At 49.9% G+C, this 12326-nt stretch overlaps 1 protein-coding gene across 2 annotated transcripts in view; it reads left to right on the forward strand.

Moving 5' to 3' along the window:
* The window catches only part of PRKG1 (protein kinase cGMP-dependent 1), a 1174681-nt gene that overhangs the window by 991246 nt on the left and 171109 nt on the right, over nucleotides 1-12326 (forward strand). For both annotated transcript variants that reach the window (XM_066600777.1, XM_066600775.1), the window contains exon 5: nucleotides 353-416. In XM_066600777.1, the coding sequence (XP_066456874.1) occupies nucleotides 353-416 (64 nt within the window). The remainder of the gene's footprint in view (nucleotides 1-352; nucleotides 417-12326) is intronic.

The raw sequence follows: 12326 nt of genomic DNA on the forward strand, positions 1-12326 counted from the left end.
TTCATACCACTCTTTGTATCTTTAATAATATATCCCGGTGTCCAAGGGACTTAGGAGGATCTTTGGCAAGCTAGATGGAGTTTATTGGCTTTGTTTATCAGAAAAACCCTCCAGCTTCTCAGGCTTGACATTAAGAATAGATATAACTCAAGATAGCTCAAATTACTTTGAAAGATTAAGAGACAGGAGCGAAACTGCACAGATGAACTTCTATAAATTACTTTGCTGGTTTCTCCGAAGCAGGAAGTCTCAACAAGAGACAGATAAATTTTATGCCCTTTTTAAACTGCTTGCAGATATCTTCTAGCATACCATAGAATTATGTTATATTTATTTTTGCCTTATTTTTCAGCGTACCAACATTCCAGAGCCTTCCTGAAGAAATACTTAGTAAACTTGCCGATGTACTTGAAGAGGTAAGAAAAAAACGTAATATTTGCAATATCCTTATTTTTGGTGAATTGTGTTACCATGACTACTGTTCTATTTTGTGAAAAGTGATATCAATATTTATTTGTAGCTCATAACTTTTTTAGGTGTTTTTATTGCTTCTGGTAGTTACAATGTAATTATGCATTCAACTAAATTTCACAAGTTTCAAATGTGCATAAATGTTTTACTGTTTTTGTGCTAATTTTGTGCCATTCCAGAATATTCCTAGATGCTCCTACAAACAGACAACAGTTTAGTTTCTTACTGGTGTTAGACATATGACGTAACAGCTGAAGGCCAGGGAGATCGCTGTGAACAGGGGTGAAGTCAAAGGCTTATTGGTCCTAGTGCAAAATTTCAGGTTTTCCCCTGTTATTACTCTTTGTTGCTGCTGTCCACAATTAAAGGGTTTTTCTGAGTATATTTTGGACAATGGGGGGAGGCAGAATATATTTAAAAAAACTCAGTACTCACCTCCGATGCTTACTTGCTGAACGCTTGTGGTCCGACAATCTTTTATTGTTTACCCACGTGACCTCTGCAACCAATAGAAGGCCTGATGGGGATGTCACTGATTACGTCCTAAAAACCTGCCTGGAGCTTCTGCATTAGAAGCCTACCTGCCAGGGTTACAGGACGTTGCCAGGCCTCTCAGATGCCGCGGTGCTGGACCGCTGACACAGTCTGGCATCATCGTGCTTATATTTTATATAGGTTTGGACATGGGGTGCCCAAACTAGAGACTGAGGACAAGTGAAATGTTCTGGGAATGTTTGGCTTGAAAAAAAGAAGGCTATGATGAGACCTAATAGCGGTCTACAAATATGTGAAGGGCTGTCACACTGCAGAGGGATCAGCCCTATTCTCGTCTGCACCAGGAAAGACTAGAAGCAATGGAATGAAACTGAAAGAGAGGAGACACAGATTAGATATTAGACAGGGAGGGTGATCAACGAGTGGAACAGGTTGCCACAGGAGGTGATGAGTTCTCCTTCAATTGAAGTCTTCAATCAGAGGCTAGACAGACATCTATCTGTGATGATTTAGTGAACCTGCATTGGGCAGGGGGTTGGACCCAATGACCCTGGATGTCCCTTCCAACTCTACCATTCTATGATATAAATAAATATCTCAGAAAACCCCTTTAACTTTCCACTGCATTGCTAAGACTCTTAAGTAGCCTAATAATGAAGCATTAGTAGCCTAGGGTGTATTAAGATGCAATTACAGAATTATAGGAAAAAAGGATACACAAGCAGCACTCACTCCTAAATCCACAATGGCAGGAGCAAAAAATGGTGCAGAGCCACGGTAGTAGGAGCGCGGACCTTGGTTCCAAACGAACCAACAGTGAAAAGAATGGAGTCCACGGCAGCACAAGTAGATGCAATAGAACTGAAGCTTTATTCCTCAATATAGATCGCTACAATGTTTTGACCTATAGATAGTCGGTCGAAACGTTGCAGCGACCTATATGGAGGAATAAAGCTTCAGTTCTATTGCACCTACTTGTGCTGCTGTGGACTCCACTCTTTTCACAATTACAGAATTATGGTGGGATGGGAGGTGCAAAAATGTCAGGAATGTTATGGAAACAAGGTATCCCACTTTTAGACTTCAGACCTCTTAATGGTCACAGTTTTAGTTGGACAACCCAAATTCTGCATCTAAAAATGGCCATGGTGTTACGGCACTCTGACCCCCCGAGCGCCAGGTGGGGTGCCCTGAACTTCCCGCCCCCCACTGTCCCTGCCTACTTGCCTCGGCCTTGGCTAACCCCAGGCGGACAACTGGACGGCAGTCCCTGCGCTAGCTAGGGACCTGGCGACTGACAAGAAACTAACTGATGGGGGGACAGAGTGCCGACAGAGAGGCAGATGGAAAAGACCAACAGGACTTACAAGGCAAAGCAAGGCTGGAGATGGAAGCTGACAGGCAAACTGGAAGGTTACTGACTAGCAACTAGCACTGACTGGGACAGGCTGACTAGATGCAAGCAGAACCAATAACTGGCAGTGAGCTCAGGTCACTGCCAGCCTTATAAACAAAAGACTCCTCCCCGGGGTGGAGAGTGGGAGGAGCCAGCTCCCCCACTACTGCACAAGAGAGGTGGAGGAGTGCGGGCGGCGCCCTATGAGCGGACACGCCCACACCGCCGCACACCAGCCGCATCACGTCACCAAAGGGACAAAAGGTTTCGACAACGACTTATGGAACACCCTGCGAACCCTCCTTTTGCGATTTCCAGAGGACCGGTACACCTTCTGTCCCACCCTGTACGGCTCAGATACAGACAGACTCTTTTGCACTTCCTTCCATCCCCCCTGCAGTACATCGGTGGCGACCTCAGCAGCAGGACAGGCAGACGGGGTAGGAAGGGAAGTCAGACCACGGGGACTGAGTGCGGTATCAACTGAGCAGAGGGGAAGGGGAGCAAGATGGCTGTGGCAGGATGGTCCCCACTGGGTCAGCTCCCCAGTGGCCCAATCAAATTGGGGGTTGTGCAATGCCAGCCACGGCATCCCTAGTACCATGTCTACCGACATTTTCTTCATCACCAGGAATGATAGATCTTCCGAGTGGCGACCCTCCCACCGTGCACTGTAACACGGGGGTCCTCCATCGTACCAAGCCCGAAGCAAGAGGGGTAGCATCAATGCTAGTAAAACGAATTGGCGTCTTCAGCGCCACAAATTCAGCCATCAGGGGCCTAACTAAACGCATGCTTATCAGGTTAGCGGCTGCTCCGGAATCAATAAACGCCTGCCCTGGGCGGGAGAAGTTCCGTAATCTAACCTGGCAAGATACCAGAAGTTTAGGACGTACCTGTAGTCCTAGGCGATCCTCCCTGCAATCGCCTAGGACTTGGAGTCTTTCTGCCGATTCGGACTGTGGGCACTGAGGCCTCAGGGGGCAGGTTATCACCCGATGTCCAGCTTTCCCGCAGTAGAGGCAGAGGTGATGCAATAAAGGAATCCGGCGTCGCTCCTTGGGGTCCAGCGGGTCCATTTCCATAGGCTCGGGAACAGAGACTGGTACGGAAGAGGAGGGAACAGGGCAAATGACCTCCCTGACTCTACGAGATTGTCTATCTTGCTTCCCAGCCCTGAGCCTCCTATCTGCCTTCACCGCTAGCTCCATAGCCTCCTTTAAGGACCCGGGAATGGGATGGGAAATCAATAGTTCTTTAACCGCGTTCGAGAGACCCTGCAGAAAAACGTCTTTCAGAGCACTATCGTTCCATGCAGTATCACCCGCATAGCGTCTGAAATTGGAGCAATAATACTCCACACAAAGTGACCCCTGATGCAACGCCAACAGCCGAGAAACCGCCAACCCCACACGGTCCGGTTCATCGAAGATACCCCCGAGTTCCTGGAAAAAGGAGTCCACCGACTGCAGGCTGGGGGAACCCTCGGGAATGGAAAAAGCCCAGGTCTGGGCAGAGCCCCACAGCAGGGACATTATAAGCCCGACCCTCTGGGCCTCCGACCTGGAAGAACGGGGACGCATCCGAAAAAACAACCGACACGCCTGTTGAAAGACAAAAAACTTGATCCTCTCCCCAGGGAACACCTCGGGAAGAGGGCACTTGGGTTCGGGACTGGTTGAGGCGTCCCGACCCTGCGACAATGCCCAGTGCTTCTGGGCCACCATGCGAGCTGATAAATCCTGGATCACCGGCACCAGGGCTTGCAGCTGGGTTGTGAGGGAGCTGATCGCCTCCATGGAAAAAAAAACAGTTTAAAGGGCCAGTTATTATGTTACGGCACTCTGACCCCCCGAGCGCCAGGTGGGGTGCCCTGAACTTCCCGCCCCCCACTGTCCCTGCCTACTTGCCTCGGCCCTGGCTAACCCCAGGCGGACAACTGGATGGCAGTCCCTGCGCTGGCTAGGGACCTGGCAACTGACAAGAAGAAACTAACTGATGGGGGGACAGAGTGCCGACAGAGAGGCAGATGGAAAAGACCAACAGGACTTACAAGGCAAAGCAAGGCTGGAGATGGAAGCTGACAGGCAAACTAGAAGGAGACTGACTAGCGACTAGCAACTAGCACTGACTGAGACAGGCTGACTAGATGCAAGCAGAACCAATAACTGGCAGTGAGCTTAGGTCACTGCCAGCCTTATAAACAAAAGACTCCTCCCCGGGGTGGAGAGTGGGAGGAGCCAGCTCCCCCACTACTGCACAAGAGAGGTGGAGGAGTGCGGGCAGCGCCCTACGGGCGGACACGCCGACGCCGCCGCACACCAGCCGCTCCACGTCGCCGGGAGAGCCCCGACGTCAGGGCTCCAGGACGCCGGTGGCGAGCACGGACCGCGGGACCCTGCACCGCCCTGCATGGTAACACATGGCATGTCATAGAGTGGATATGTAAGATTTATGATACACTACTGCATTTGATTCTCTGAACAATGCTGCCAGATTTCCCTTGCCTTCACGTTTTCACATGGCTCACAGAGTTGTTGCTCCTATTGATTTCATAATGTCCTGTCTGTATATTTTCCAGTGTGCATTTTCCGCTGCTCAATCAATGCTGTCAATACTCTTCCCCATTCCGTTCAGTACTTTACTCAGCTTGCCATCTTATCTCATACTCTAAGTATCCTATTTGACAGCAAGTGCAGAGATTCTAAAGTACTATCTAGCGGTAACTGCTTCTGCAGCACTCCAGGCCCCAGGCGAATGGTAGAAGTCATTTACTTTGGCCAAACTAGGCAGCCATGTACGGTATGACTGCAACTAATTGCTTCATTCAAATAAAACTTTCTAAAAGTACACGACTGAAGTCTGGGTCTGCTTTGTAAATGGAAACAGATACAATTTTATAATGAAATATAATGTGAAAAGTTTTCTTGTGTAATATAGAGGAAGGTATTCATTTACAGATAACCTAGCACTGTAAAGCCAGACAGGGATAGTCACAGGGAATGAGGTGCATGAGGCAGGAACAGGTTACTTTCAACTTTTTTTTACTGAAGCAGTTTAATCAAATCATCTTAAATCAGCCAACACTACGAAGAAATCAGAAACCTGATTCAGCCACTGGGGGCAGTCTTTATTCTTCAGCTATATAGAACTTAGACCCTTTCACATGGCAGTAATTTAGTCAGTATTTTGCATCCGTATGTGTATGCCAAAATAAGGAGTGGATCCGAAATATGCAAATCTTTTCGTTATACTTTTTCTCTGTAGGCTCCATTCCTGGTTTTAGCTTCCAAATACTGATGAAATACTGCAATCTTAGTGTGTCCTAAGGAACAGTTTTTCAATGCAAACAGAATGTTGGTCTTCCCAACAGGAGAGACACAGCTGTAGTGATTTCCAAGCTTATGGTTTAATATATCTTTTCTCTTCTGCTCCACCCTGTTACTTAGTGCCTGGTCAATGACCTCACTCTGTCCTCAGCTGTCTCAGACATTTTACCTACAGTCCCAGTCCTGACAAATTTGGTTTCTCAACTGTCATAGGCATACTTTGGGTCCTCTATCTGACTCTCTTAGCTAAAACACTTATTTGTAAGGAAGGTGAGTGGAGCAAGGTTGTATGCCCAGTGATGGCTCTGGCACCAACTAATCCTTTTGCTGCATTTACACTTTCTTCATTAACTGCACAGTCTCTTGTCAATCAGTCATCTAGGTGGGAAACCTCCCCTCTAAAAAGAATCATAGAATGGTAGAGTTGGAAGGGACCTCCAGGGTCATCGGGTCCTCCAACCCATCGCTCAATGCAGGATTCACTAAATCATCCCAGATAGATGTTTGTTCAGCCTCTGTTTGAACACTTCCATTAAAGGAGAACTCACCACCTCCTGTGGCAGCCTGGTCCACTCATTGATCTCCCTCTCTGTCTAATATCTAATCTGTGTCTCCTCCCTTTCAGTTTCATCCCATTGCTTCTAGTCTTTCCTTGTGCAAATGAGAATAGGGCTGATCCCTCTGCACTGTGACAGCCCTTCCGATATTTGTAGATAGTTATGAAGTCTCATATCAGCCTTGGAAAAGATCCCCTTGAGCAAAGCAACATGTTTAGGCCTTTGCATACTCATACTGGTTGGGACTATCTATCATTAGGCTTTCCATCAATCATGACATCCCTGGCCATTACTCCCTATTGCCATATTGGTTAACGACCAGTCACTAGCTATTCACCCTTGGGAACCACTATACTTCACTATATCATAATGGGTCCCTGTCACATTATATTACAACATGAGAAATACATGAGTTAAAAACATGAAGCATTCTTCTGAACTCCACCTGCAAAATAAAAGCATACATAATGCAAAATAATACACAGCACAGTGTAAGCTGCAAATTCCAATGTCTTGAACCAATCTCCTTTTCTTTGCGCAGCCATGTCCCCAGCTACCCCCTGTATAGCTGCTGCATAGCGGGTGGCAAGGAATGCCACCATGACCATTGTGTGAAGAAGCCAGAGCACTTAGTTTTTTAATTCTAAGGATCTTTAGCTTCAGATGAGCGAGGCAACAAAGTTCAGACCACCACAGATCCCTTTTGTTATGGCATAACCTAGTGATATAAGGAGAATACCTCTTTTATGTCTTTGTCATGACTATATATTTCTGTTTGTCAAGATCTGGCTACTGTATTTAGACTTGTATGATGTGTCTCTTTGGTTACAGACTATAATCGAACCCCATATATAGTTGGAACTGGCAGTCATATGTTTTTCTTACCGAAATACCAAATGTATAGAACTAGGAGGCAGGTTTGAGGGAGTGTAACTGCGAAATCAGAATATGCACGTTTCTTTGTAGTCTACAATGGATTTGCGTACAGGAGCTGTAGAAATGAAGTAAAAGAAGTTGTAGATTAAGACTAGAGATGAGCGAACACCAAAATGTTCGGGTGTTCGTTATTCGTAACGAACTTCCCGTGATGCTCGAGGGTTCGTTTCGAACAACGAACCCCATTGAAGTCAATGGGCGACCAGAACATTTTTGTATTTCGCCGATGCTCGCTAAGGTTTTCATGTGTGAAAATCTGGGCAATTCAGGAAAGTGATGGGAATGACACAGTGACGGATAGGGCAGGCGAGGGGCTACATGTTGGGCTGCATCTCAAGTTCCCAGGTCCCACTATTAAGCCACAATACCGGCAAGAGTGGGCCCCCCCCCTCCCAACAACTTTTACTTCTGAAAAGCCCTCATTAGCATGGCATACCTTTGCTAAGCACCACACTACCTCCAACAAAGCACAATCACTGCCTGCATGACACTCCACTGACACTTCTCCTGGGTTACATGCTGCCCAACCGCCCCCCCTCCCCCCCACAGCGCACACCAAAGTGTCCCTGCGCAGCCTTCAGCTGCCCTCATGCCACACCACGCTCATGTCTATTTAGAATTGCGTCTGCCATGACGAGGGACCGCAGGCACACACTGCAGAGGTTGGCACGGCTAGGCAGCGACCCTCTTTAAAAGTGGCGGAGCGATAGCCCACAATGCTGTACAGAAGCAATGAGAAATAGAATCCTGTGCCACCGCCATCAGGAGCTGCACACGTGGGCATAGCAATGGGGAACCTATGTGCCACACACTATTCATTCTGTCAAGGTGTCTGCATGCCCCAGTCAGACCGGGCTTTTTAATTCATAGACACAGGCAGGTACAACTCCCTATTGTGAAGTCCCTGTCGACCCACAGCATGGGTGGCTCCCTGGAACCCACTGGCGGTACACAGAAATATCCCATTGCATTGCCCAACACAGCTGAGGTAGTAATGTCGTGCTTAATGCAGGTGGGCTTCGGCCCACACTGCATGCCCCAGTCTGACTGGGGTTCTTTATAAGTGTACAGATGTAGTAAAAACTCCGTGTGCACCTACAGCATGGGTGGGTGCCAGGAAGCCACCGGCGGTACATAGAAATATCCCATTGCATTGCCCAACACAGCTGAGGTAGTAATGTTGTGCTTAACCCTTTCCAATCCAATTTGTATATGGTTTTCCTAGGGGGCTTACTCTTTTTCTGCTGTTATACAACGGCGCTATATGCTGGCTAAAGCCAGTACTGCATGAGCTGACACGTAGGATAGGCTCCGACAGCAGAGAGGCTGGCAATATACAGTAAGAGAACCCCGACGGACGTCTACCAACAACGGAGCTGTACAGCCTTAAACCCTAATGTCTTCACAGGTCACACAGTGGACTGGAAAGGGTTAATGCAGGTGGGCTTCGGCCCACACTGCATGCCCCAGTCAGACTGGGGTTCTTTACAAGTGGACACATGTAGGTTTAACTCCCTGTGGACCCACTGCCTGGGTGGGTGCCAGGAAGCCACCGGCGGTACATAGAAATATCCCATTGCATTGCCCAACACAGCTGAGGTAGTAATGTCGTGCGTAATACAGGTGGGCTTCGGCCCACACTGCATGCCCCAGTCAGACGGGTTCTTTAGAAGTGTACAGAAGTATTAAAAACTCAGTGTGCACCTACAGCATGGGTGGCTCCCTGGAACCCACCGGCGGTACACAAAAATATCCCATTGCATTGCCCAACACAGCTGAGGTAGTAATGTCGTGCGTAATGCAGGTGGGCTTCGGCCCACACTGCATGCCCCAGTCAGACTGGGGTTCTTTACAAGTGGACACATGTAGGTTTAACTCCCTGTGGACCCACTGCCTGGGTGGGTGCCAGGAAGCCACCGGCGGTACATAGAAATATCCCATTGCATTGCCCAACACAGCTGAGGTAGTAATGTCGTGCGTAATACAGGTGGGCTTCGGCCCACACTGCATGCCCCAGTCAGACGGGTTCTTTAGAAGTGTACAGAAGTATTAAAAACTCAGTGTGCACCTACAGCATGGGTGGCTCCCTGGAACCCACCGGCGGTACACAAAAATATCCCATTGCATTGCCCAACACAGCTGAGGTAGTAATGTCGTGCGTAATGCAGGTGGGCTTCGGCCCACACTGCATGCCCCAGTCAGACTGGGGTTCTTTACAAGTGGACACATGTAGGTTTAACTCCCTGTGGACCCACTGCCTGGGTGGGTGCCAGGAAGCCACCGGCGGTACATAGAAATATCCCATTGCATTGCCCAACACAGCTGAGGTAGTAATGTCGTGCGTAATACAGGTGGGCTTCGGCCCACACTGCATGCCCCAGTCAGACGGGTTCTTTAGAAGTGTACAGAAGTATTAAAAACTCAGTGTGCACCTACAGCATGGGTGGCTCCCTGGAACCCACCGGCGGTACACAAAAATATCCCATTGCATTGCCCAACACAGCTGAGGTAACGTCAGCTGTAATGCAGGTGGGCTAAAAATTAATTTGATTACACTGTAGGCGAGGGCCCACAAAAATTGCTGTATCAACAGTACTAATGTACATCCCAAAAATTGGCCATGGCCAGCCAAGAGGGCAGGTGAAACCCATTAATCGCTTTGGTTAATGTGGCTTAAGTGGTAACTAGGCCTGGAGGCAGCCCAGTGTAACGAAAAATTGGTTCAAGTTAAAGTTCCAATGCTTTTAAGCGCATTGAAACTTATAAAAATTGTTCAGAAAAATTATTTGAGTGAGCCTTGTGGCCCTAAGAAAAATTGCCCGTTCAGCGTGATTACGTGAGGTTTCAGGAGGAGGAGCAGGAGGAGGAGGAGGAGGAATATTAGACACAGATTGATGAAGCAGAAATGTCCCCGTTTTGGATGGTGAGAGAGAACGTAGCTTCCATCCGCGGGTGCAGCCTACGTATTGCTTACGTATCGCTGCTGTCCGCTGGTGGAGAACAGAAGTCTGGCGAAATCCAGCCTTTGTTCATCTTGATGAGTGTTAGCCTGTCGGCACTGTCGGTTGACAAGCGGCTACGCTTATCTGTGATGATTCCCCCAGCCGCACTAAACACCCTCTCCGACAACACGCTAGCCGCAGGACAAGCAAGCACCTCAAGGGCATACAGGGCTAGTTCAGGCCACGTGTCCAGCTTCGACACCCAGTAGTTGTAGGGGGCAGAGGCGTCACCAAGGATGGTCGTGCGATCCGCTACGTACTCCCTCACCATCCTTTTGCAGTGCTCCCGCCGACTCAGCCGTGACTGGGGAGCGGTGACACAGTCTTGGTGGGGAGCCATAAAGCTGGCCAGGCCCTTAAAGACTGTTGCACTGCCTGGGATGTACATGCTGCTCGATCTACGCACATCCCCTGCAACATGGCCCTCGGAACTGCGCCTTCTGCCACTAGCGCTGTCGGCTGGGAATTTTACCATCAGCTTGTCCGCAAGGGTCCTGTGGTATAGCAACACTCTCGAACCCCTTTCCTCTTCGGGAATGAGAGTGGGCAGGTTCTCCTTATACCGTGGATCGAGCAGTGTGTACACCCAGTAATCCGTAGTGGCCAGAATGCGTGCAACGCGAGGGTCACGAGAAAGGCATCCTAACATGAAGTCAGCCATGTGTGCCAGGGTACCTGTACGCAACACATGGCTGTCTTCACTAGGAAGATCACTTTCAGGATCCTCCTCCTCCTCCTCCTCCTCAGGCCATACACGCTGAAAGGATGACAGGCAATCAGCCGGTGTACCGTCAGCAGCGGGCCAAGCTGTCTCTTCCCCCTCCTCCTCATGCTCCTCCTCCTCCTCCTGTACGCGCTGAGAAATAGACAGGAGGGTGCCCTGACTATCCAGCGGCATACTGTCTTCCCCCGCCCCCGTTTCCGAGCGCAAAGCAGCTGCCTTTATGGTTTGCAGGGAATTTCTCAAGATGCATAGCAGAGGAATGGTGACGCTAATGATTGTAGCATCGCCGCTCACCACCTGGGTAGACTCCTCAAAATTACCAAGGACATGGCAGATGTCTGCCAACCAGGCCCACTCTTCTGAAAGGAATTGAGGAGGCTGACTCCCACTGCGCCGCCCATGTTGGAGTTGGTATTCGACTATAGCTCTCCGTTGTTCATAGAGCCTGGCCAACATGTGGAGCGTAGAGTTCCACCGTGTGGGCACGTCGCACAGCAGTCGGTGCACTGGCAGCTTAAAGTGATGTTGCAGGGTGCGCAGGGTGGCAGCGTCCGTGTGGGACTTGCGGAAATGTGCGCAGAGCCGGCGCGCCTTTACGAGCAGGTCTGACAAGCGTGGGTAGCTTTTCAGAAACCGCTGAACCACCAAATTAAAGACGTGGGCCAGGCATGGCACGTGCGTGAGGCTGCCAAGCTGCAGAGCCGCCACCAGGTTACGGCCGTTGTCACACACGACCATGCCCGGTTGGAGGCTCAGCGGCGCAAGCCAGCGGTCGGTCTGCTGTGTCAGACCCTGCAGCAGTTCGTGGGCCGTGTGCCTCTTATCGCCTAAGCTGAGTAGTTTCAGCACGGCCTGCTGACGCTTGCCCACCGCTGTGCTGCCACACCGCGCGACACCGACTGCTGGCGACATGCTGCTGCTAACACATCTTGATTGTGAGACAGAGGAGGAGGAGGAGGAGGAGGGTGCTTTAGTGGAGGAAGCATACACCTCCGCAGATACCAGCACCGAGCTGGGGCCCGCAATTCTGGGGGTGGGTAGGACGTGAGCGGTCCCAGGCTCTGACTCTGTCCCAGCCTCCACTAAATTCACCCAATGTGCCGTCAGGGAGATGTAGTGGCCCTGCCCGCCTGTGCTTGTCCACGTGTCCGTAGTTAAGTGGACCGTGGCAGTAACCGCGTTGGTGAGGGCGCGCACAATGTTGCGGGAGACGTGGTCGTGCAGGGCTGGGACGGCACATCGGGAAAAGTAGTGGCGACTGGGAACTGAGTAGCGCGGGGCCGCCGCCTCCATGATACTTTTGAAGGACTCCGTTTCCACAACCCTATACGGCAGCATCTCAAGGCTGATGAATTTTGCGATGCGGACGGTTAACGTTTGAGCGTGCGGGTGCGTGGCGGCGTACTTGCGCTTGCG

The sequence above is a fragment of the Eleutherodactylus coqui genome, chromosome 4, assembly GCF_035609145.1.
Source record: "Eleutherodactylus coqui strain aEleCoq1 chromosome 4, aEleCoq1.hap1, whole genome shotgun sequence".
In the NCBI taxonomy this organism is placed as follows: Eukaryota; Metazoa; Chordata; class Amphibia; order Anura; family Eleutherodactylidae; genus Eleutherodactylus; species Eleutherodactylus coqui.